The 27,839-nt window shown below is 45.2% G+C and overlaps 1 protein-coding gene across 3 annotated transcripts in view; it reads right to left on the reverse strand.

The window, feature by feature from the left end:
• Positions 1-21,838, reverse strand: part of lrrfip1b (leucine rich repeat (in FLII) interacting protein 1b) — a 102,171-nt gene extending 80,333 nt beyond the window's left edge. For all 3 annotated transcript variants that reach the window (XM_084327476.1, XM_084327474.1, XM_084327475.1), the window contains exon 1: positions 21,124-21,838. In XM_084327476.1, coding sequence (XP_084183602.1) covers positions 21,124-21,213 — 90 coding nt within the window. In that variant the 5' untranslated portion in view covers positions 21,214-21,838. The remainder of the gene's footprint in view (positions 1-21,123) is intronic.
• Positions 21,839-27,839: the final 6,001 nt, after the last annotated feature.

Raw genomic sequence — 27,839 nt, forward strand, 5'->3', positions numbered from 1 at the left:
GGATGGGAGAAAAATAGAAAATGGGAAAGAAAAGTGGATAAAAGAAAAAAAGATTGAGGCCACTTTTGCCTGCAATGTGAACATAGCCTTCGATGCAGCAGCCAACGTCTCTGGGAGTCCGTAACGATGGGATTTGTAATGTTTTGACTGGAGTAACCCCCTTTCTGACATGAGCAATTATAGGTCAATGTGTTAAGTGATCGCCTGCTGGCCCCGAAGTTTTCAATGTCCAATTCATATCTGGATGTTTTGTGTATTGTGGTTTTGTGTGTTGGCACATGCCAACATCATATATCCTGTTTACTCTATGATCCAGAATGAACGATAAGCTCTTCTCCCGGGTTAGGAGTGACCGTGGATATTACCTGGGATATGTTGATCTTATCCAGGACACTGAGGCATGTAAACCACGTTTATCCTGTTCACTGTTGTCGGGTAATAATCTCGACATTCTGTCTACTCTGTATATACAGGGATGTTGGTGATTAACTGGGACGTGGAGATGCGTGTGGACTCACTGTGGACCGTTAAGACCTGAACCGGGAGTTCGTACTGTCGGCTGCATCAACATCAGGCCTCCAAGGCAATAGGCCATCTTTCCGACAGAAGGGGGGGGGGGGGGGGGGGTATATAATCGTATCTACTGTACACGATGATACTAGAGCTCCTACTAACCATTGATTCATGCAACGATTGTTTTATCGATTTATCTTCTAGTCGTTCTAATTCTAACGACTAATCTTCATCAATTCACAATTGAACATTTTCATTGTCAAACTTACTATTACGTTACATTTGATTTTTCACAAGAATTTTGCTAAAGTGTGCACTTTAATTAAAAAAATATATATAATTTTTAAGAGAATTTTTTCTCTTAGTGCTCGTGAATGAAATTATTCTTCTTCTTTTGTATGTTGTTGGGTATAGGCAGGAGTCTTTATATTTCAAATAGCGGTCGGTTGTTCTGAAGAAAAAGCCCGGTTTGTTTCCGTTCATATGTTTTTCCTCTGTGGGCTGAGTGCACCTGCAGTCGACACAAAACACTGCTGCCAGACATGACCAAGTCACGGAGGGAAAGGGGGCGTGGCTCCAGCAATGACCTAGCCATGGAGGAAAAGGGGGCGTGGCTCCAGCAATGACCTAGTCATGGAGGAAAAGGGTGTGTGGCTCCGACACTGACCTAGTCATGGAGGGAAAGGGGGCGTGGCTCCGACATAGAACAATCCTCCTCACACAGCTTAATGGACATTAATTCACAGTATTCCATTACATCATCATCACTGCGTCTTGCTAGGCAAACAACAGGTGATTATCATTGAGTGGCATTCTTGGCCAACAAGCTGTGTGTTAGTGGCACAGTGCCATAGAGTAAACGCATGACGAGTTATGAGAACACCATGAATAGCAGACGTGAAGTGTTCAATCGCCCGAAGCAGTGGGTGTTGTGTTCACCAAGAGGAGGGGAAACGAGTCGGTCGCACCCAAAAAATTTGGCGCATGACCCTTTGAGGAAACGACCCCCCCCCCCCCCCCCAAAAAAATGTACCCCAAAACTCTTCTTTCTTTTGGGCTTTCTATATTTTTCACCCATCGCAATTTAATCGTTATGCCAATTCCCTTCCTGGTCGTTGTGCGCATTGCCCCACTGTCGGCCTGGGGAGGGTGTAGAACTACCACATGCCTCCTCCGATACATGTGGAGTCGCCAGACGCTTCTTTTCACCCGACAGCGAAGAGTTTCACTGGGGGAACGTAACGCATGCTACGTTATTTCGCGCTATTTCCCCCCAGATCCCCTCCCTGCTGAACAGGCGCCCCGACCGACCAGTAGGAGTCGCAGTTTACAACGACCAGGACTAGTGATGCACCGATGTGAAAATTGTGGCCGATACCGATAACCGATATTAATATTGCTGTTCTGGCCGATACCGATATTTACCGATGTCGATATCTCTGTATAGAACACTTTTTTATGATAATCAAATAAAGAGCTATTTTCCAAAACACATAATTCTTTTACTTTTGTAACTTATTTTCAGAAATGACTGATATTTTGAAACTATTTAAGGCCAAAACATGTATATAATATAAATATCGGCCCTATCTTGATATCGGACCGATACCGATGTGTAAAAAAACGGCCATATCGGCGGCCGATATTATATCGGCGGCCGATATTATATCGGCGGCCGATATATCGTGCATCACTAACCAGGACACATACCCCCACCGGCTTTCCACCCCTCCTGAAAGTTTGCTTTAATCCCAGTAACGTTAACAAGCTGGTTATTTTTTCTTTTTCTTTTGTTAGCAAGCTAGTGAGCTAGCGATGCCAGAGATGGCTATGTTTATTGTTTATGTTGACAACGACAAGCGACACCGTATATTAACTCATTCCCCGCCAACGGCGATTATACTCGTTATTGGCCATCAATCGTTGAACCCCAACAACGAGTATACTCGTTATTTGATCAGTATTTCTTTTATTCGATATTTCTATTCATTACAGGCCCACTGACTCAGGGTTAACATTGGGAATCGCATTGAGAATGCCTAGGTGCAATACCGGCCTCATCACGCTAGACATCGAGCACCCTTTCTAACATTGTATCCTGGGCTGTGGGACGGTCCCAGGTCTCAGGTTTAATTTGTCCGAGGCGAGCGGTTGTCCCGGATCCATCGAAGCGCGTCAAATATCTCTGATCCATATGTTATGGTGGATTATGCCGTCGAGCAAGTGGACATTGGATATACCAGATGGCGATCAAACAATTGAAATATTCTTTTTTGATTACTACTGGCCACAGGTAAGGGCGATTTGACGTACATTTTTGCTTGATCCTGCTATGCTTTCTTACCAATCGGGCTGATAACCGTTTTTAGTGTTCAATGCGAATGCCGTTACTGACAATCAAAAACGACCCCCCCCCCCCCCCCCTTTCATGCATTCATGATGGAACATAATACCTATATTGTAGATTTGATTCCAGAACAATAGCGGGTTCAGGTAAGAAACGGTAACGTCTACAATGGAATCGACATATACTGCCATAACTAAGCATTTCATGAATTACCCTAGACCGCTCTAAAACCATACTTATATTCACCATGGTATAACACGGGAACGTATGGATGGAAAAATTATCTCTTTTTTTAGGGATGCCCCGATCGATCGGCCAGCGATTGGTATCGGCCGATATTCAGTATAAATATGAGATTGGTGAATTCCGATAATGCTTTATTTTCGCCGATCGTGAAAACCGACCGATGACACGCGTGAAAAACATGATCCAATTCTCAGCGGAGTCACTGTCTTCTCACTCACTGTCTTCTCTCTCTCGCACACAGCTGCTGCTGCTGCACGCCTTGCCCCTCCCCCTCCCCCTCCCAGACCCATGTCAACAAATGCTCCGGTCGAGTGCATGAGACCTCCGTGAGCTAACGTTAGCTACCTAGCTAACGTTACTGTTTAAACTAAATGACCCAGTCAACTATTCACTTTAGTTTAATACATGAGGCATTGTCTAATGTTATCTAGCTGGCTAGCTACTGATAGCTCCTGATATCAACGTCTGATATCATTTTGGCATTTGTTTTTGCAGTAGTTGGCCAACTAGCCATCGTTGTTCCGTGAGCTAACGTTAGCTACCTAGCTAACGTTACTGTTTAAACAAAATGACCCAGTCAACTATTCACTTTAGTTTAATACACATTATCTAGCTGGCTAGCAGTAGCTACAGATAGCTCCTGATATCAATGTCTTATAACATCATTCGTTTTTGCAGCTGTTGGCTAATTAGCTATCGTGCTTCATAGCTGTTAACTGAACACTGAGAACATCTTATAAGTTTCAGGTCATAGGAAAATACTTTGACTATAATGGTCAGAAGTAAATTAACTTAGATACTGTTATGCTTAACACCCAGTACTATTCACTTTACTTAATTTCTAAGATTAGATTAGATCATTTAGACCGGACTTTGAGAATGCCTGTGTTAGACCTACAGTATAATACTGCCAGCTGCTATAAGAAAACCAAAAATTATCGGTATCGGCTAGGGCTGACCTTCAAAGCTTTTTTTGGCAGTCGAAGCTTCAGGGCCGAGCTTCGATTTTAATTCGAAGCTTCAAAAAGAATTTAAGAAAAGAATTTAATAATACGATTTTTTTTTAATTTTTTTTATCTTATGTTGTGGGACTTGTACAGCACTTTGGTAAACTTTGTTGTTTTTAAATGTGCTCTATAAATAAAGTGGATTGGATTAATTAATTAAGTAGCCCCTTTCGTGACTGTGCCAACAAGGTTTCACTCGGCTGCGCTGCCTGGGTGCAGTGGGGCTGCTCTCACAGCCAACGACATGACATTACATAATTATGTTGCAACCTTTGTCTATCAAGCAAACAATTATATTATATTTAATTTATCATTTATAATTATATCAGACAATGCACCTACAAAAGCAGATGATTACAATTAAATTAGCCAACTTGGTAACACATTAGTCATAGCAGCATAGGCATAGCCTTATTAATGTTTTGTGTGGCGTCGCCGTCGTGTACAACGATACTTACGTTTTTTAGGTGATTTGACAAAGTTGTTGTAGAGTTGTGATATTAGGGCCGTCTTAAATACTTCAAACCTTTGTTCGATGGCACGAGCTTCGAACATAAAAAAAAAATCGAAGTTAAAAAAAAATAAAAATAAAAATAAAGATTTTTAATTTTTTTTGCCTCAAATCTTGCGCCTCCATTCCAATGAAACGAAAGTAAGCATTTTCTTCTGGCATATCTGGCACTCTGCTTTTTGGGAATTGTCTTTGTATATTTTAAAGTGTAACCACACGTCTGATGACTTCTTCGTCGACATGTCTGCTGCACATGTCCTTGTTGTTTTCAACACAGATAATCTCCACGTGCTTGTTGTAGAGAGGTGGAGTCGAGGCGCCGCTTACTTTTGTTTCATTGGAATGGAGGCGGGAAGGCGCCGCTTACATTCGTTTCATTGGAATGGAGGCGCAAGATTTGAGGCAACATTTTTATAAAAAATAAGTTTTTTTTTAAATAATTTTCTTTCCCATTTCTTTTTTTATGTTCGAAGCTCGTGCCATCGAACGAAGCTTCGAAGCTTCGAAGTATTTAAGACAGCCCTAGTATCGGCAGTGTATCTGCCGATATGACTCAGACGATCGGTGATCGTATCGGTGGCAAAAAACATGATCGGGGCATCCCTATCTTTTTTGCATCTTGACCGGAAGAAACTCAATGTCAAATGACTATAGTATTGTATCCATGGCTATAATATTGAATATAGATTTAGCTCTACAAACAAGGTGACTAACTCCCATCGTTTACAGCGTGGCAGTAGCTACCACAGGATAAGGCTAATAGCTGGCAGGCAATGAGTTAAAGTGAGTTCGTAAATTCACTCTGAAAATCTGCTCTGCTCTGATAAACTGACTCTTCGGCCAGAGCGTCCAGTGTGCACTCTGAGTCCTCAGAATTTCCGAACAACTTGAGTGCGCTCGCTCGGACACACTGAAAGCCAATTTACCTTAAAACTAGTTTTGTTTAGCTAACGCCATTATGCATCGGAGCTGTGGTTTTGCTGTGGCTAACAAGCTAATCAATTCTTTCTATTTTAAGGAATGTTCTGTAGGATATGTCGGCAACATAAGAAGCCAGCTACTAGGGGTAGCGGTTTGTGTGAAATAACAAGACAGGAGACTAGAGCGTCAACTGTGCATCTGTATTGCAACCAATAACATGGGCGTCGTATAGCTTACATCATGGTCCCTGCTGGGACGTATCAACTGAACACACCACTGAGGGGGGTTATATAACATTCACCATTCCCTTGTAACAGCAGCCGGACCCTGCCAGTCCTACCGAAAGGACAAGTTAGACAGACACGCATCATCTGACAACCATAGAGCTGCCACGCAACGTCACGTGGAGTTGATGAAAGGTCATGTCTGTTTTAATTTAAATCAGAACTGTATTTGGAAGTCTGTGTACTAGCTATCGATGCATGTTTTTATTTATAAATGAATCCTCTTTGTTTAGCACCACATTAAAACTGACCACAATCTTCGCATGAAATGTTGTTTTGTTGTTTGATGATTGGCACAAAGACTTGCACCACAGTCTTCTACCTGACATTGTGTGCTGAGCCCCCTCCTCTACTAATCCGTCTTCATCCACAACTGCACTCATATACATGGCACCAACACACTATCAAGTTTGCAGACAACACAACGGTGGTGGGCCTCATCAAAAACAACAATGAGTCGGCCTATAGGGAGGAGATCCAGCACCTGGCGGCGAGGTGCGCCGACAACAACCTGGCCCTCAACACCAAGTAAACCAAGGAGCTCATCGTGGACCCGTGAAATTCCTGGGTGTCCATATCGCCAAGGACCTCTCTTGGAGCCTCGACACAGATCAAAAAGGCCTTCTTCCTAAGTAGACTGAGTAAAGCCCACCTGTCTCCACCAATTCTGGTGAACTTCTATCGGTGTACCATAGAAAATATACTCACTAACCACATCACAGACTTGACTTGACTTAATCCTCTTTACCCCGTTGGGGGGCATAGGGCGTCCACCAGAGCTCTCCATCTGACTCTCTTCTGGGCCAGGGCCTTTGCTTCTTGCCAGCTCACTCCGATGTTCTTTAGGTCTTGGAGTGTGGAACGTCTCCAGGTGTTTCTCGGCCTACCGGCTTTCCTCTTCCCCTGCGGGTTGTAGTCCAAGGCCTGTCTAGTGATGTTGTTTGAGTCCTTCCTAAGGGTATGCCCTATCCAGTTCCACTTTCTTCTGCAACCGGCCAACCGCATCACAGCCTGGTATGGAAACCGCACTGCCCGTGACCAGAGGGCACCACTGGTACATCTCTCCCTGCAATTGATACTATTCAACACAGTGTCTGAGGAGGAAAGACAATACCACACCACACCGCTCACCCCAATCACAGGCTGTTTGTCCTCCTTCCCCTCAGCTGTCATCTCACTGAACTCTGTACCACGATGACAGCAGACTCAGGAACATCTTCTTCCCCTCAGCTGTAATCTCCCTGAACTCTGTACCACGATGACAGCCCCACCTCTTACCTTACTCTCTGGTTAGATGGCAACTTATCTTCTTTGTACTGTACTTGTGCTGTACAATGATGATACATTTTCACCCTGAGATTAGATTATACTGAATGAGTCTAGCAGTTGAAGAATGGGGTTTAATCTTTTGAGTGTCTAATAGGGATGGGCATAAGTAATCAATTACTCGAGTACTGGCCATTTCAACTGAACTCAATGTTTTTTTTGGTTGCCACCAAATATGTCCACCAAAAGTGAAATCTCGCTCTGAAATCCTGTGAGGCATGAATTGTTGCAGGAAGCTGTGGAGCATGGATAGTACACTTAAGGACCACGCCAATATTTTGGGAAATTAGCTTACCATCTTCTCCAGAGAAAGACAAGAAGATAGATACCAGTTTTCTCTCTGTGTGTTCAGTAGAAAGCTACCGGTTAGCCTAGGCATTGTCCAACTAACACCTCTCCCGAAGGCTAACCGGCACTGTCCGCTTCCATTCATTGTGCTAAGCTAGGCTAACATGCAGCGAGATAGCTTCCTACTGAACGCACAGAGGGGAAACTGGTATCTATCTTCGTGTCTCTCTTTGGAGAAGACAGTAAGCACATTTCACCAAATGTTGGCGTGTTCCTTTAACGTTACCGCGAAAGGTTTGTTAGCTTAGCGTTATCCAAAAGATAAAAACAGCAGTTTGTGTTTGTGCATTTCCAAAAAAAAATTTACTTTGTGTAGCGTTGATAGACTATCGATACCGACATGCCGTTCCATGAGTGGAGAGACCGGCTGCAGACAGTGGAGATAATTATTATGAATGGTAACTGACGTTTTTTGACTGACGATACAAATTATTAAGCATCGGGTATATTGCTATGCATTGTTATGTCTGTGGAGCGAGACATAATAAAACCGGTTATCTCGTTATTGCTGCTGCCATGCATTTTAAGATGCATTCTAAAAATAGATTTCCCTAAACAAGTACTCGAGCACTACTTGATTAATTCATGCGAGTCCGCAATCTGGGAAGACATCACTCGTGTCCATTTCTATTGTCTAATATATATATATATATATATTTTTTTTACCTTTATTTAACCAGAAAAAGTCTCAATGAGATAAAAAAAAATCTCTTTTACAAGAGCGTCCTGGCCAAGATAGGCAGCAGCAGTTACAATTTCACATTTACAGACGAAAATTATTTAAAAAAACAAATATAGTAGCAATTAAAACAAAAAACAAGGACAATTCACAGAACCATTCATAGTCATTCAAAATATCTGCAGGCTCCAGATGTGCTGGGCCTGGATTCCGTATCACTTAGACGTGTTTTAAAAGCAACCAGTGAGACCAGCTCATGCAAATTCAGGTGGGTTTTGTAGCTGATGCCAGGTGGAGGGAGCTGCATACCTGAACGCCCTTTTCCCAGTTCAGTACGGACCCGAGGGACAGTTAGTAAAAATAAGCCCTGGGAACGAAGACCATAACTGCCCTTACTTTTTTGGAGAATGTACATCTGTAGGTAAGTTGGCAGCAGTCCAAGGATAGCCTTATAAATAAGGATATGCCAATGGTTGAGGCTGCGGGTGGACAGGGCAGACCACCATCCTTTTAAAATGTGTGATAAATCTCAGCGCTCCATGGTAGACAGAATCCAGCGAGTGTAGGCATTTCGAGGATGCATGCATGTATATAACATCGCCATAGTACCGGCGTGCTGTAGGAAGTATAGCTGCTCGAATGTCACCGCTACGCTACGGCTTTTCCAAACAAGGTGACTGATGAGTCATCATGCGCTCCTATGGGCTGAAATGTTGAGTCGGCATCTGTGAGTGACCTAACAGGATTCTTAGGGCTTTATTGAGGGTCTAATTAAGGGTACAGAGGCTTTTTTCTCTTTTTTTTGTACTGGAAGAAAAATGACACAAGCGTTTGCATTAGAAGCAGCGGTAAAACCAGGAACAAGACTGAAATGTTAGTGGGTTTTTTGCACCCTGTTATATTTTTCTAAAGATGATCTGTGTCTCCAGTACCTTCCTTTTTGATGACTATGGTCCTAATCTGAACAGGTTTAGAACTATATGGTCCTCCTCATCTGAACAGGTTTAGAACTATATGGTCCTCATCTGAACAGGCGTGTGAACTCGCTCAACAGGATTTAAAAAATGTCAAACGTTTTTTTTTACGGTTGTCCCAATTACCATTTGTTGGGCTTCGAAGCTTCAGTGTTGAAATATCAGGAAATAATCTAAGCTTCATTCTTCCTGCACACAACACTTCAACGCAGCAGGTAGATGAGAGCTATAGGGTAGATGGTAAGGGTGGGTGGAAAAATCGATACGGTAGTAGTATCGCGATGCTTTGCGTGGCGATACTGTATCGATACAGGGACGCCAAGTATCGATATTTAATTATTCATAAAAATAAAAGAAATAATCAATACCTGTAATAGTACAGTAGTCCACACACACACACACGTGCATTCAGTTAAATTGGAATATGACTGTAATACAAACAGTTCAGTTTGTCAGGTACATGCAACACAGATTACAGTGTTGACATCCGTCTGCTTGAGAAAATACCATGTTCTGCAATAAAAATTATTGAAGTGAGATGAACAGACTGAACTTTATTTTATTAGATAAAACATGTTGACAAAGTTTTACTTTGCAGTTGAAAAAGATAATAAATTAAATTTGAAAAACAAAAAAACAAAAACAAAATATCACGATATATTTAGTATCGCGATACTATCGTATCGTGACGCAAGTATCGCGATAGTATCGTATCGTGAGGTCTCTGGCGACTCCCACCCCTAGTAGATGGGTTCACCATTAGTTCTCATTACTAAAATGTCCTGCTCTGTGGATTTGTAGAATGAATGTTTGGATTATTACTTTTATAAACTACTTCTTACGCTGATGTAGACCACATTTTTGAAGTGGTAAAAAAAACTGAAGCATTCAAATCTTGATTTTGGCATTACCATGGCAGTGATGGAAGCTTTGAAGCATAAACTGGTCTAGCATAAACTAACCTAGTCGGACTACAACGTCACTGCTGCTGCTGATGCCTCTCGTTGCTCCCGAGTTTCCCCCTTTAGGGACCAGGTGTGAATGCTTTCATGGACCTCTGAGTAATTGTCAGCTATGTGGTAACAACCTGTCCCCAGGGACATTGGCCCTGCTGCTCAGCCCGCTGCATTCTACACCAGTGAGTGAACAAGTCAGGGTGATCGCTCAGGTCACATGAATAATTCACATGGAGGTAAGGGACACTTATTTCCTATAAGGCTGGGTATAGAAGCTGGACGGAAAGGTCTCCCAATTCGAGTGGATTTAGATTCCATTCAATTAAATTCTATCAAATCGATCCAATTAGGTTTGATGGCACTGGTTTCAAGGGGGGGTCAGCTCAGCACCTGCCATGGTCGTCTAAAGATGACATTTGGTCAACTGAGTTTCCACGGTAGTTCAGCGAAAACCTTCACATATCCATTGGGAAAAAAGGCATAGATTAAAAGATTGATCTTGGGATTTTATGAATCGATTGGATTTACGATTTTTTTTCTCTCCCCTGCTCTATAATTTTCTATGTTGGATAGGAAGTAGGGATGCTCGATATTGACTTTTTTACCGATACCGATATACCGATATTGTCCAACTCTTAATTTCCGATACCGATATCAACCGATACCGATATATGCAGGGCCCCCCCCCCAAAAATGGAATAATTTCAGGTAATTAACATTACATATCTCTTGTTGTGGAATTAACACAACATTATGCATACTTTTGACAATAAATAAAATCAGAATTTGTTCTTACGTGCTTGCCTGGGTAAATAAAGTTTTTTTTGAAAACCGATACCGATATTTTCCGATATCACATTTTAATGCCGATATCGGCCGATAATATCGGTATGCCGATAATATCGGACATCCCTAATAGGAAGTGAATTACACCTTCAATGCCAGCCTATATACTAGGGCTGGGTGATTAATCAAGCTCTTGCTGCTCTCATTTTGTCTTGTGTTGTAAATGCAGCACACACGCTTCCTTCACAGCGGTGTGCTCCAGCCTCCGCCTCTCCCCTGAAGCCCAAACAGTAGTTTCAGCTCATGTTGAGAGGTTTCTCCAGTGATTTTGAAACGTCTTTTGGGTAACTCGTAGAAGATGAGAGAAAGGCAGCCTTTGGTTGAAAAAAAAGGTAAAAACGAATTAAGTCGTCGCCGTATGATGTTCTCAAATCAATAAGCAAATTGTGTTTTAATAATCGTGATTTCAATATCAATCAAAATGATAGCGGTTACGATTCTCGCCATAATCAAGCAGCCCTACTATATACACACACCTGCGCTGGATTGGCACGACCCCTGTGGTTCAGATGACACTTCTCATAGTTCAACAGTGAGAGATGAAACCATTCCAGTGGTCGCTGAAACCATTACTCAACCTTTGACCTTTTAATACTGATGCATGACTACATGAAAGAAACAGTAACTCTGAAGCTAAACACACAGCCGTGGCATTCTGTCTTCTTCACCTTCGACCTGGAGAACATATCACAGCTGCCAATCACAGTGTAAAGACATCCTGTGTCTACTACAGAAGGATTTCAAACTCCTCGTCTAAATCTTTTTTTTTAACCTCCTGTAGCGTGGTAGACGTGAAAGGGTTAACCTTCTGCAGTGTGGTAGCGAAACGGTTAACCCTTCGTCGTGTGGCAGTGAACGGGTTAATGAGGTTGGATTCTGCACTCTACCTTTCTCCACCGTCTGGATCTTAAAAGCTCTAAAAAGGGCAGAGTTACACGGCAATAAACCCCCGACATGTCACACTAGAAGGACAGAGGATTAGAATTGACTTTTTTTGGAGACTGTGCCACTAGTCGTGAGGCTGTAGGTGATCCTATCCAGATGTGGGGCCAACAAACCGCAGTCTATATTTGGTCATAATAAGCGTGTCCGGACCACAGGAGGGCTCATCTCCATGATCCGTTTGGACGTTTGCTGTCAGCAAGACGGTTTGTGGGACTAAACTAACTCGCTCCAAAAGGGGTCATCCCTATGTTCCCTCAGGCCTACTACACCCCCACAGCACAGGTACGGCGGTTCCCTAATGGACTTAACGTGTTGTTGCCGCCCCCCCCCCCCCCCCCTTAAAAAGGAACACGCCAACATTTTGGGAAATTAGCTTATTGTCTTCTCCAGAGAGAGACAAGAAGATAGATACCAGTTTCCTCTCTGTGCGTTCAGTAGAAAGCTATCTGGCTGCATGTTAGCCTAGCTTAGCACAATGAATGGAAGCGGACATGACCGGTTAGTAGTCCAACTAACGCCTCTCCCGGAGGCTAACCGGCACTGTCCGCTTCCATTCATTGTGCTAAGCTAGGCTAACATGCAGCCAGATAGCTTGCTTTCTACTGAACGCACAGAGAGGAAACTGGTATCTATCTTATTGGCTCTCGCTGGAGAAGACGGGATCATCCCTATGTTCCCCGGGTTCTATGTTCCCCGGGTCCTATGTTCCCCGCTTTGATTGATTAATAGATTGAAAATTTTATTAATTTTTATTATTTTATTAATTATTAATGTCCGCCTTGTTTCGAACGGTTAAGCTTAGGCCCTCTTTCGAACTGGTTAAGGTTATAAATCAGGGCTGGTGGTCTAAAATGTTCAATCAATCAATCAATCAAAGCGGGGAACATAGAACCCGGGGAACATAGGACCCGGGGAACATAGACATGCTCCCGAGAAGACAACAAGCTAATTTCCCAAAATGTTGGCGTGTTCCTTTAACCCTTTTTTCGCCCCTTGCTTGGTGCCGGTGGAACCGGAAGTTCTGAACAAGTAGAACCTTTCCTCCACGGTTTCCTTTAAACTGAGGAGACATAGGGCTGTGGGAACATAGGGCTGGAGGAACATAGGGCTGTGGGAACATGGGGCTGTGGGAACATAGGGCTGTGGGAACATAGGGCTGTGGGAACATAGGGCTGGGGGAACATAGGGCTGGAGGAACATAGGGCTGTGGGAACATAGGGCTGTGGGAACATGGGGCTGTGGGAACATGGGGCTGTGGGTACATAGGGCTGGGGGAACATAGGGCTGGAGGAACATAGGGCTGTGGGAACATGGGGCTGTGGGAACATAGGGCTGGGGGAACATAGAGCTGTGGGAACATAGGGCTGTGGGAACATAGGGCTGTGGGAACATAGAGCTGTGGGAACATAGGGCTGTGGGAACATAGGGCTGTGGGAACATAGGGCTGTGGGAACATAGGGCTGTGGGAACATAGGGCTGGAGGAACATAGGGCTGTGGGAACATAGGGCTGTGGGAACATGGGGCTGTGGGAACATAGGGCTGTGGGAACATAGGGCTGGAGGAACATAGGGCTGTGGGAACATAGGGCTGGAGGAACATAGGGCTGTGGGAACATGGGGCTGTGGGAACATAGGGCTGTGGGAACATAGGGCTGGAGGAACATAGGGCTGGAGGAACATAGGGCTGTGGGAACATAGGGCTGGAGGAACATAGGGCTGTGGGAACATGGGGCTGTGGGAACATAGGGCTGTGGGAACATAGGGCTGGAGGAACATAGGGCTGTGGGAACATAGGGCTGTGGGAACATAGGGCTGGAGGAACATAGGGCTGAGGGAACATAGGGCTGGAGGAACATAGGGCTGCTGTGGGAACATAGGGCTGGAGGAACATAGGGCTGTGGGAACATAGGGCTGGAGGAACATAGGGCTGGAGGAACATAGGGCTGGAGGAACATAGGGCTGTGAGAACATAGGGCTGTGGGAACATAGGGCTGGAGGAACATAGGGCTGGAGGAACATAGGGCTGGAGGAACATAGGGCTGTGGGAACATAGGGCTGGAGGAACATAGGGCTGGAGGAACATAGGGCTGGGGGAACATAGGGCTGTGGGAACATAGGGCTGTGGGAACATAGGGCTGTGGGAACATAGGGCTGTGGGAACATAGGGCTGGAGGAACATAGGGCTGTGGGAACATAGGGCTGTGGGAACATAGGGCTGGAGGAACATAGGGCTGTGGGAACATAGGGCTGTGGGAACATAGAAATGTGGGAACATAGGCCTGTAGGAACATAGGGCTGGAGGAACATAGGGCTGTGGGAACATAGAAATGTGGGAACATAGGCCTGTAGGAACATAGGGCTGGAGGAACATAGGGCTGTGGGAACATAGGGCTGTGGGAACATAGGGCTGTGGGAACATAGGGCTGTGGGAACATAGGGCTGGAGGAACATAGGGCTGTGGGAACATAGGGCTGTGGGAACATAGGGCTGTGGGAGCATAGGGCTGGAGGAACATAGGGCTGTGGGAACATAGGGCTGTGGGAACATAGAAATGTGGGAACATAGGCCTGTAGGAACATAGGGCTGTGGGAACATAGGGCTGGAGGAACATAGGGCTGTGGGAACATAGGGCTGTAGGAACATAGGGCTGTGGGAGCATAGGGCTGTAGGAACATAGGGCTGTGGGAACATAGGGCTGTGGGAACATAGGGCTGTGGGAACATAGGGCTGTGGGAACATAGGGCTGGAGGAACATAGGGCTGTGGGAACATAGGGCTGTGGGAACATAGGGCTGTGGGAACATAGGGCTGTGGGAACATAGGGCTGGAGGAACATAGGGCTGGAGGAACATAGGGCTGTGGGAACATAGGGCTGAGGGAACATAGGGCTGTGGGAACATAGGGCTGTGGGAACATAGAAATGTGGGAACATAGGGCTGTAGGAACATAGGGCTGTAGGAACATAGGGCTGTGGGAACATAGGGCTGTAGGAACATAGGGCTGAGGGAACATAGGGCTGTGGGAACATAGGGCTGTAGGAACATAGGGCTGTAGGAACATAGGGCTGTGGGAACATAGGGCTGTAGGAACATAGGGCTGTAGGAACATAGGGCTGTGGGAACATAGGGCTGTGGGAACATAGGGCTGTAGGAACATAGGGCTGTAGGAACATAGGGCTGTGGGAACATAGGGCTGTAGGAACATAGGGCTGAGGGAACATAGGGCTGTGGGAACATAGGGCTGTAGGAACATAGGGCTGTAGGAACATAGGGCTGTGGGAACATAGGGCTGTAGGAACATAGGGCTGAGGGAACATAGGGCTGTGGGAACATAGGGCTGTGGGAACATAGGGCTGTGAGAACATAGGGCTGTGAGAACATAGAGCTGTGGGAACATAGGGCTGTGGGAACATAGAGCTGTGGGAACATAGGGCTGTAGGAACATAGGGATGTGGGAACATAGGGCTGTAGGAACATAGAGCTGTGGGAACATAGGGCTGTAGGAACATAGGGCTGTGGGAACATAGGGCTGGAGGAACATAGGGCTGTGGGAACATAGGGCTGGAGGAACATAGGGCTGTGGGAACATAGGGCTGTGGGAACATAGGGCTGGAGGAACATAGGGCTGGAGGAACATAGGGCTGGAGGAACATAGGGCTGTAGGAACATAGGGCTGGAGGAACATAGGGCTGGAGGAACATAGGGCTGTGGGACCATAGGGCTGGAGGAACATAGGGCTGGGGGAACATAGGGCTGTAGGAACATAGGGCTGTGGGACCATAGGGCTGGAGGAACATAGGGCTGTGGGAACATAGGGCTGGAGGAACATAGGGCTGGGGGAACATAGGGCTGGAGGAACATAGGGCTGTGGGACCATAGGGCTGGAGGAACATAGGGCTGTGGGAACATAGGGCTGGAGGAACATAGGGCTGGGGGAACATAGGGCTGGAGGAACATAGGGCTGTAGGAACATAGGGCTGTGGGAACATAGGGCTGGAGGAACATAGGGCTGGGGGAACATAGGGCTGGAGGAACATAGGGCTGGAGGAACATAGGGCTGGGGGAACATAGGGCTGTAGGAACATAGGGCTGTGGGACCATAGGGCTGGAGGAACATAGGGCTGGAGGAACAGAGGGATGTGGGAACATAGGGCTGTGGGAACATAGGGCTGTGGGAACATAGGGCTGGAGGAACAGAGGGCTGTGGGAACATAGGGCTGAGGGAACATAGGGCTGTGGGAACATAGGGCTGTAGGAACATAGGGCTGGAGGAACATAGGGCTGTGGGAACATAGGGCTGTAGGAACATAGGGCTGTGGGAACATAGGGCTGTAGGAACATAGGGCTGGAGGAACATAGGGCTGTGGGAACATAGGGCTGTAGGAACATAGGGCTGTGGGAACATAGGGCTGAGGGAACATAGGGCTGTAGGAACATAGGGCTGGAGGAACATAGGGCTGGAGGAACATAGGGCTGTGGGAACATAGGGCTGTAGGAACATAGGGCTGTGGGAACATAGGGCTGTAGGAACATAGGGCTGTGGGAACATAGGGCTGTGGGAACATAGGGCTGAGGGAACATAGGGCTGTTGGAACATAGGGCTGTGGGAACATAGGGCTGTGGGAACATAGGGCTGAGGGAACATAGGGCTGGAGGAACATAGGGCTGGAGGAACATAGGGCTGTGGGAACATAGGGCTGTGGGAACATAGGGCTGAGGGAACATAGGGCTGTAGGAACATAGGGCTGGAGGAACATAGGGCTGGAGGAACATAGGGCTGTGGGAACATAGGGCTGTAGGAACATAGGGCTATAGGAACATAGGGCTGTGGGAACATAGGGCTGTGGGAACATAGGGCTGTAGGAACATAGGGCTGGAGGAACATAGGGCTGTGGGAACATAGGGCTGTAGGAACATAGGGCTATAGGAACATAGGGCTGTGAGAACATAGGGCTGTGAGAACATAGGGCTGTGGGAACATAGGGCTGTGGGAACATAGGGCTGTGAGAACATAGGGCTGTGGGAACATAGGGCTGTGGGAACATAGGGCTGTGAGAACATAGGGCTGTGAGAACATAGGGCTGTGGGAACATAGGGCTGTGAGAACATAGGGCTGTGGGAACATAGGGCTATAGGAACATAGGGCTGTGAGAACATAGGGCTGTGGGAACATAGGGCTGTGAGAACATAGGGCTGTGGGAACATAGGGCTGTGGGAACATAGGGCTGTGGGAACATAGGGCTGTGGGAACATAGGGCTGTGGGAACATAGGGCTATAGGAACATAGGGCTGTGGGAACATAGGGCTGTGGGAACATAGGGCTATAGGAACATAGGGCTGTGGGAACATAGGGCTGTGTGAACATAGGGCTGTGGGAACATAGGGCTGTGGGAACATAGGGCTGTAGGAACATAGGGCTGTAGGAACATAGGGCTGTAGGAACATAGGGCTGTAGGAACATAGGGCTGTAGGAACATAGGGCTGTAGGAACATAGGGCTGGAGGAACATAGGGCTGGAGGAACATAGGGCTGGAGGAACATAGGGCTGTGGGAACATAGGGCTGTAGGAACATAGGGCTGTGGGAACATAGGGCTGTAGGAACATAGGGCTGTGGGAACATAGGGCTGAGGGAACATAGGGCTGTGGGAACATAGGGCTGTGGGAACATAGGGCTGTGGGAACATAGGGCTGAGGGAACATAGGGCTGGAGGAACATAGGGCTGGAGGAACATAGGGCTGTGGGAACATAGGGCTGTGGGAACATAGGGCTGAGGGAACATAGGGCTGTAGGAACATAGGGCTGGAGGAACATAGGGCTGGAGGAACATAGGGCTGTGGGAACATAGGGCTGTAGGAACATAGGGCTATAGGAACATAGGGCTGTGGGAACATAGGGCTGTGGGAACATAGGGCTGTAGGAACATAGGGCTGGAGGAACATAGGGCTGTGGGAACATAGGGCTGTAGGAACATAGGGCTATAGGAACATAGGGCTGTGAGAACATAGGGCTGTGAGAACATAGGGCTGTGGGAACATAGGGCTGTGGGAACATAGGGCTGTGAGAACATAGGGCTGTGGGAACATAGGGCTGTGGGAACATAGGGCTGTGAGAACATAGGGCTGTGAGAACATAGGGCTGTGGGAACATAGGGCTGTGAGAACATAGGGCTGTGGGAACATAGGGCTATAGGAACATAGGGCTGTGAGAACATAGGGCTGTGGGAACATAGGGCTGTGAGAACATAGGGCTGTGGGAACATAGGGCTGTGGGAACATAGGGCTGTGGGAACATAGGGCTGTGGGAACATAGGGCTGTGGGAACATAGGGCTATAGGAACATAGGGCTGTGGGAACATAGGGCTGTGGGAACATAGGGCTATAGGAACATAGGGCTGTGGGAACATAGGGCTGTGGGAACATAGGGCTGTGGGAACATAGGGCTGTGGGAACATAGGGCTGTGAGAACATAGGGCTGTGGGAACATAGGGCTGTGGGAACATAGGGCTGTGGGAACATAGGGCTGTGGGAACATAGGGCTGTGGGAACATAGGGCTGTAGGAACAGAGGGAACATGGACACGCTCCTGCTCCAAACACCCCCCCACCAGAGCCTCGACATTCTGTAGTGTCTAGGTAGTGTGGTACTATCCGGTACTATCACCACTCTTTTAAAAAGAGCTGTCATGCGTGTCAGTGAGTCATGGCGGTCGAAGGCTCTGTGAGAGCAGGTGGAGGGAGCATAGTTACCAAATACCTGTTCATTTCTGTACGTCTACAACAGCAAGAGGGGACCTGCCTCGTTCAGTCTCAGGGCCTCTGATGGGGGGGGGGGGGCTGACAGGGTTCTTCTGACACTATAGCTTTCTAGAACGATCCAGAGTGAAAAATCTAAACTGAACAGGTTGTGAGTTGCAGTGAAAGTCTAGAGAAGAAGAAAGTGGGCGGTTTCAATCACGGAGAGCTTCCTTTGATTGATTGATTGAAAAGTTTATTAACAGATTGCAGAATGGGTACAGTACAGTACATCTCAATACATACAATTGTTAAGGGGATGCAGACCAGAGAAAGACTTTCGTCTTGTTTCCACCAGGGTCCCCCATTTTCAATTCATCATAACATATATGACATACATGACATACAGATAGACAGTACTGCTACATCTATACATTTATGACATATCAGATTTGCAAATGCAGTACTGTTTGTGATACAAAAGTGTCCAGAAAAGGAGTGTATATACATTTGGCGTAGAAACTGTACATTGGAGGAGGTTGGTGGGGTGGGGTTGGGTGGGTTGGGTGAGGGCTGTACATTGGAGGTGGGGGGGGGGGGGGGGGGGGGGGGGGTTGGGTAGGGGACACATACACATTTTACACTGTACATTGGAATGTTGACAAAGCCTTACTTGGTCATTTACTGTACAACTAGGTTAGGACATTTGTAGGGGCCAGTTTCGAATTGCAGTCTCACGTAGGTGTTTTTTGAGAGTGTTTTTGAAGGTGGGTAGTGATTCACATTCCTTTACAGCTTTAGGCAGGGCGTTCCACATTGATGTGGCATAATTGCGAAACGTGTTTAGTCCCTTGTTTGAGCCGAATCTGGGTTTTACATGATTTGTGGAGCTCCCTCTGGTGTTGTGATCGTGGTATTCACTGACCTTTGGGAAGTATTTTGACATGTACATGGGTACCTTGGTCGCGTAGTGTATCTTGTAGACCAGGCCCATTGCAAGTTGCTGTACTCTGTCGTCTACTCTAAGCCATCCTAGGTTGTCAAAGTGGGCAGGGGTGAGGTGGGTTCTAGGAGTCAGGTCAAGTAGTAGTCTGACTAGCTTGTTTTGAGATGTTTGTAATTTGTTTTTTAGTGCCTTTGAGGTGCTTTGGTACCATGAGGTGCAAGCATAGTCGTAGTACCCTTGAATGAGTGCTCCTGCTAGAGTCTTCAGGGTATTCTTGTTTACCAGAGAGGAGATCCGGTACAAGAATCGCGTTCGTTGGTTGACTTTTTTTATTACATTGGATGCCATTTTGTCACAGGAAAGATTAGCCTCTAGGATGGAACCCAGGTAGGTAATTTCATCTTTCCTTGTGACAATATTGTCACCCACTGTAACCGAGAAGCCGTCAGTCTTGCTGAGTTTGTTATTTGAACCGAAGAGAATGGACTCTGTTTTGCCCATGTGTAATGATAGTTTGTTGTCGGCGAGCCATATGCAGATTTTGCCTAGTTCCGAGCTGAGGGCTTTTTCAACCTGTAACTTGTTCTTGTCAGAGACCAGCAGGGCTGAGTCGTCCGCAAACAGGAACAAGTTGCAGTCACAAGCTGACGACATGTCATTTGCATAAATTAGGAATAGTAGCGGTCCTAGTATGCTTCCTTGATCTTTATAGAAAAAATAGAACAGAATGGAATACTACTGTCCTTCGTGCAGTGGTCTTTATTGTTTGGCGTGTCCCTTCTAAGAATCAGTCAAGGTGAAAGCAAATGCTATACGAGACTATACGCCAACGGTTCAACGGGTCGTTAATAATAACTCGAGGGGAAAGCACTTCATGCTATGATGATCCAGTTGGAGCTGTCCCTTCACACTGCAGCGCACGTCGACCAGTCTTATCCCGGGCTGTGGGTGAGATTATGAAGTAGGCCACGGCTTCAATTGGGTTGGCAGCACATCCCGAATAATATACAGAAGGAATAAGCATAGTAGTAGTAGACATGGTCTTCTTCATCCAGTGTCCCTCCCTCCTACTACCAAGCCGCTGCCATCAACAATTCCCCCTATTCATGTTTTCGGTTACATTTCCCATTCACATTCTTCACTATGTAGGCCAAACTAACAATGTCAGAGCTTCCCCTAGCAAATAATGGATCTTTTGTCTGTTGGTTTAGTATACTAGAGACGTAGAGAGAGAGAGGATGCTTCTTCTGATGGGGGGCAGCACAGAGCACCACCACACCGAGCCCTCTTTGGTGCTCGTCGTTGGGGGTGGGCTGGGTGGTGCCAACGACGTTTATCATGCCGCAGCCTAAAGGCAAGGCAGCAGCGCCCAGTGAGTGCCCTTGGCATTCTGATGAACCCCCGCACAGTCATACACGATGTCACACAAGTTAAGCATATAATAAACGTGGAACTGAATGAAGGGAGTCTTCTGTGTGTATTTTGCGCAGTGTGGCCGTGGTATCAGACCGTGCTTGTTCCAAATAAAACAAAAAAAAACTTACCTCCCGAGCGATCTGATTGAGGGCATCGTCCTCGGCGGTCAGTTTCTCTCGGTTGGGAATCCGTTTTCTTCCAGTGACCTGTGTTCCCATGTTCGTTTGTAGAAGATCTGCCTTTATATATATATGTCTGCATACGTGTTATTATTCAAAACCATAGATCTATTCAAGAAGCCGAAGAATGAACGCGCGATGGAAATATCATGATATGGGGGAAAAAATCAAAGCAGTGAAATATCCCTCGAGATGGAGATATTATTATTTCAGCTACAATGTATCCAAGTCGCTTCTCAACATATAGGTGCTGCGATCTGTTCCATTATTTTTGTCCAAGTCAGTCTCTGGCTTTTTGTTGTCAGTTCATCAAAACATCCTCCTCGGCAGCAGTCAATAAACAACAACAATAAAACACTCGCCGATGCCTGTTGCTGATCATAAACACATCTCATCACACGCTTGATGTGTCAAAACGGGCGTATAAAGATCCATATCCTCGCCTTTTGGAAAACGATTCGTCAGCTAGTTAATCCGCCATTGTCACCCGGTAACAGTTTTAAGCTTCTATTTTTTAGAGGCGATCACGAAACGTGAACACGGGTCCGAGAACAGTCGCTCCTTTTCCCTTTGATGTTCGCTGCTTCAAAAGGCATCGCAATAATCCACAATGTCAAACGGTGGGGAGGAGAGAGAGAGAAAAAGTTTTATTGCAGAGCAAATCCCGGATGGTGATGTCCACGGAGAGAGAGAGATGCATTCACGTTCCGGGGTGCTGCTAGTAGAGTAGAGGGGCCTATTGCTGCAGAGAGAGCAGACTGTCAGGGGAAGAGCCATCACCATCATCACCATCACCTCCTCCCCATATGATACTCTCTGTCAGGATCTATGGGTAACAGTTCATATATGTCACAAATGTAACAGTACTATATACCTGTACTGTATGTCATGTATGTCCCTATGGCCTATGCCATAATAAATGGCATGATGTCATGTATGTTGTGTGTATGTCATAAATGTCACTATTAATTGAAAATGGGGGACCCTAATGTAAACAAGACGAAAGTATTTCTCTGGTCTGCATCCCCTTAACAATTGTGTGTATTGAGCCGTACTGTATTGTACCCATTCTGCAATCTGTTAAATAAAGTTTTCATTCATTCACCATCATCACCTCCCAAACGACGAGAGCTGCCACAGTGTGTGGAATGAGGTGTCACCCTGAACACAGGGTGTGAACAGCGATACTCCCTATATATCAAATTGAAATTCCTTTCCAGGTCAGCGAGGCTGTAATTTCCTGCTCTGTTATTGTGTTTGCTTTGCACGCATTCGTTATGCAAACAGATATATGAACAAGACGACTTGAAAAAGGCTCAATTATTATTAATAAACAAACGTGAAATCGTTAATGATATTTGAAGATTGTATTCGCCATTGTCTCGTTATAAACAGTCCAATGCATTTTGTATAGGTTACTAATATTAGGCCATTTTATTGATGATGAATGTAGATCTCCATTTTCGTTAATCAATTAAATAACCGTCCTCCTATAGTTTACAGAAGAGGTGCTATTTGGAGGCAGTAGAAATTGTGGACCACTGTAAAAATAGATACGCCCAGACGTTTGACTTTAAAAAAAAATTGAAACCCTATGTAGGCCCTAGTCTATGCAGTGCTATGGCGCCACCCAGTGTTGTTATACAGCAATAACACAATATAATACATGGCAATCATTGTGACGTTCTGTGAATACAGTATGTAATGTATCAAGGAGATTTAAATCGGGTCAGAGCGTAGCTCATGGGGGGTTCCCAATAGGCGACCCGCGGGCCACATCAGGCCCACGAGGCATTTTTATTTGGCCTGGCAAAGTTAATTATATTAATCAAACGCGGGGAAAAAATATACATACGTTTCTCCTATGACAATAGCGGCCGCTTTTATTATGAAACTCGTAGCGTAAGTTCAAGTTCAAGTTTCTTTATTAGTTGTCATACAGAAGTACAGAATACTTTTATACAAAATGCTTCTTTCTGTTACGCTCCAGAGACTGTGCTAGGCAAAAATAGATAAGTATAAAATAAGTATAGCAAGTATAAAATAGAAGTCAAGTACGTAGACAAAAATGTTCAGTATACAATGCTCAATGTAGAGTAGAAGTAACTGAGTTACAATACAATATACTATACAGTGCAAAGCAGAAGTGGGATGATGAGGTACAATTTAGGTAAAAATTTAATTCTCTTAGCCTTGCCCATGCACTGCTTGTTGTAAATGCCCTGGAGAGTGGGAAGCCCCCCTCCAATTGTGCGTTCGGCTGAACGGGCCACTCTCTGTAGTCTGCTACGGTCTTGTGCGGTGCTATTCCCAAACCAGGGGGTGATATTGCCAGTCAGGATGCTCTCTATTGTGCATGAGTAGAAGTTCTTAAGGATCTTCTGACTGACTTGGAACTTCCTTAGGCGCCTGAGGAAGTAGAGGCGTTGCCGTGCCTTCTTCACAACACTGTCAATGTGTGTGGTCCATGTCAAGTCCTCGGATATGGACTCCGAGGTACTTAAAACTGTTCACTCTTTCAACCAGTGCCCCGTCGATGCTGTAGTCCCTGACCCCCGACCTCCTAAAGTCCACAATCATCTCCTTTGTTTTGCTGACGTTCAGGGAGAGGCTGTTCTCTTGACACCATCCCGCTAGAACCTTGACCTCCTCCAGGTAGGCCCTCTTGTCGTTTGCAGAGATCAGGCCTGTTGAATGCAGAGGTGCTGTGTAGGATTGTTAGTAACTGTCTAACTGCATATATAACTGTTTACACTAGTACCTGTCTATCTGCATATATAACTGTTTCCACTAGAGGGCGCCCTAGGCGGAGACACTCAGGAGTACTACCAGGTGGCGAGTATATATAGCTTTGTCTCCTCCCACTTATTTCTCTCCCCCCATGTCTCTCAGTGAGAGAAGACCTGTAGAACTGCTGCTTTCCATGTGAATAATAAACCACGCCGATTAAGGGCTCAATATAGAAACCATGCCTGATCTTGACCACATTATTGTCGCCCTATAGCCGAATTCTGTTAACAAGGCCCACCACTACTGTGTCGTCAGCAAATTTGATGATTGTGTTGTTGTTCCGCTGTGCCACACAGTCATGTGTGTACAGGGAGTAGAAGAGGGGACTCAGAACACAGCCCTGGGGGGCCCCTATGTTGAGAGTGATGGATGAGGAGGTGCAGTTGCCTGCTCTCACCACCTGGGGTCTGCCCGTCAGGAAGTCTAAGACCACTGGCAGAGGTCATAGTTCAAGCTCATGAACTTTTATTATGAAACAGGTCACACCTCCGCCAGCTGCCACAACATCACATCAGCCGAACTTTCGAAAACTTGCATTTGAGCGGAGATGCCACTTTTCGCATTGACACGGTCTGATTTCCATGATCCCATGGTTTCTGCTTGATCCGAATAATATTATTTTCTTTTTAAAAGAGCATTTTGGTTGTTTGACTTTGACGTTTTCAAAGGTGTTTCAAATGTATGCGTTGATTGATTGATTGATTGATTGAAAACATTGCAGAATGGGTACAATGTTTACATAAACCGTTCGAAGCGGTATCTAGTTATCTAGTTTCCATTTCGTACAGCCTGTTTTTATTTGCGTTAAACAAACGAGTGTTGTGTTGCGCTTCTCTGACTGCCATGGACAATTACATAATTTATTTCATGAAAGTCTAGGCCTGCGTTAAAGTGTTTCCAGACCAGCAGTAGGGTATAATTGCGCAAATTTGATACTCCTTCATATAACAAAATAAACTCGTTCTTCTCACACAGACTATGTCTGCATTTGCCATTGGTCACCGCAAAAATGCAAGTATTAATAATAATTATGTATTATGCATTTTGAGCCCTTAACCTTAACAATTGTGTGTATTGAGCCGTACTGTATTGTACCCATTCTGCAATCTGTTAAATAAAGTGTTCATTCATTCATCATTCATTCATTGATTCATTCATTGATTCATTCATTGATTCATTCATTCATTCATTTATTCATTCATTCATTCATTCATTCATAAAGATGGCGGTTCCCTGGGTTGATTGATCATTCTGTCCTCCACCAAGCCCATCCTGCGTTGCAAAGCCAGCGCCAGATGTCGATGTTTGGATGCTTTTCATTTTGGGATGATTGGTGTAAAAAATCGAATGACACGCAAATCAACCACTGTAAGCGGTCATCTGTCTCCGCCTGGCTGGTAGAGCCATCTGTGCTCACATGTACAACGTAAAACGGACACTAGATGGCAGCATCGTACACAGACAAGTCCAACAACTAGCAACACGTAACGTTTACACTTCAGATTTTATTTTATACAGGCTAGGCTACTACAGTACAGTTTTGTCTTTGAAATACACAAATGAACAACATCATTGAGTACCTCAGACGAATAACCATATACGTCTGTTTTGAGTTTTCAGAGGAACAAATTGTATTATCTAAAGATGGTAAGAGTGTTGTGTTCACTCATAGTTAAAGACAGTAGAGGTTGAGTACTTTATTATCTAAATATGGTCAATTAGAGTGTTGTGTTCACTCATAGTTAAAGACAGTAGTGGTTGAGTACTTTATTATCTAAAGATGGTAACTTAGAGTGTTCTGCTCATTCATAGTTAAAGACAGTCGAGTTTGAGTAGTTACTTGAATATCACATTTACACTCCCAAGTGATTTAGATTAACTTCACAACTGAAAATACACAGGCTGTCCAAAAACATTAAACCATTTACATATATGGTTCTTCAGTGCAAGGGTTCAATTCATAAACTATAAATCAGAGTAAATAGACATTATTCATAGTTGATCCGAATAGCCTACAATGTCTCTCAAAATATATATTCAGCTTGTATGATTATTCATGCTATAGACGTAGTCAAACACTATGATGGCACAAACTATATACAATTGACCATTGTATGAGGGAAGCAACAGTTATGATTGGAGGAGCAGGGTTTGAGTCAATTACCCAGTGTGACAGCAGAGGTTTTCCATTGCATAGTACCTACTCGACTCTACTCTACTTTACTCTACTCGCTTTAGGTACCTGGTACTTCGTTCGTTTTCCACTGCAGGTAGTACTCCGTTTGTCTCCGTGTGGGGAGGCGGGGCCGCTGGCGTACAGCATGAGAGCTCCGTGAGCATAGCTATGTCCGTGAGGGTTTGGAGCAAGCCAGAGTAAACACAGTTTTCAATCAATCAATCAATCAATCAATCAATAACAACATTAACCAGACTCTCGTTGTGTCTATTCTGCTAACGTTATCTCTCGTGTCTATTCTAATAGCGGTAACGTTACCTCTCGTGTCTATTCTACTAACGTTAACGTTACCTCTCGTGTCTATTCTACTAACGTTAACGTTACCTCTCGTGTCTATTCTACTAACGTTAGCATTAGGTAATAACCGGTTTAAAATGGATGATGATGATTACCTCACGTTGTGTCTATTCTACTAGCATTAACGTTACTAGTACAAACAATCAATAGCGAGTTATATTGATCTTTGCACGCTATGTATGCTAGCCACAATGCTAACTATTATAATGGTCAAACGCAATCACATTAGCACGTAAGCTAACAAATCAGCTATCTTTTTGTGAGACTATACTCTCCGCTCGGTGGTAAATTGTGTTGATGTTGGTTTTGTTTCATCAATAAATGAGGCAGAATACACAGTGAATGTATCCTTTTTTGTTTATTGCACTTGTTCCTGCTGCAAACAAATAATGAATCCTACGCGAGGCATTAAAGATGGCCGGTTTTTGAAAGAAATAGCAGTACCTTGTCTTATAGGGACTGCTACCTTATCATTTCACTGAGCTGTAATTAACACAACACAAGGATTCAATGCCCTCGATGGCATCACTGGTGGCCCTATTCAAACTCATTTACTCTGGTAGTGAAAGGGTTAACCATGTAGTGTGTTTGTGAAAGGGTTAACCCTTTGTCGTGTGGTAGTGAAACGGTTAACCTTCTGTATTGTCGCAGCGAAAGGGTTAAGTGGTAGTGAAAGGGTGAAGTCTTGCAGATATAAACCCAACTTGTGTGTGTAATGAGTTGAATAAAGGGCCCTGTCACATAATCAAGGTTAGGGGAGGAGGGGGACGTTCCCTTCACTTGAACACTTGAATCCTAGGGCATGAACGATTAAACAAAGAGCCATTTAGTTTGAGCAGATAAAGTCTGTATTCACAAAGCCTCTCATAGTGTGTGTGTGTGGGGGGGGGGGGGGGGGGGGGGGCACTGATCTAGAGTCAGTTTCAAGTCTTATGAGTTTGAATAAGGTCATGGAGACAAGTGTTCCTGTCCACTGATCCCAGACAGAATAGGTCTCTGCTGAAGCTTTGTGAATAAAGACCATGGGTATAGTGGAAAAAATAGTATTGGGAGAGACACTCAACAAGGAAGCACACAGTGGAAGCCATTTCCTTTTAAACCAGGACACCATTTTGGGAACCCTGGAGTTAGACAAGAAGATGCATACCTTTTTCTTCTCTGTGCATGCAGTAGGAGTAGGAAGACACTAGGCTAATGGAGGAACCTACTTCCAGTGACTGATGCTAAGCTAGGCTAACGGTGCACGTCTTCCTACTCCTACTGCATGCACAGAGAAGAAAAAGGGTATATATCTTCTTGTCTAACTCCAGGGTAGATGTCAAATAAGCAAATTTCCCAAAAT

The sequence above is a fragment of the Notolepis coatsorum genome (assembly GCF_963971535.1).
Source record: "Notolepis coatsorum genome assembly, chromosome: 1".
NCBI classification, from domain to species: Eukaryota; Metazoa; Chordata; class Actinopteri; order Aulopiformes; family Paralepididae; genus Notolepis; species Notolepis coatsorum.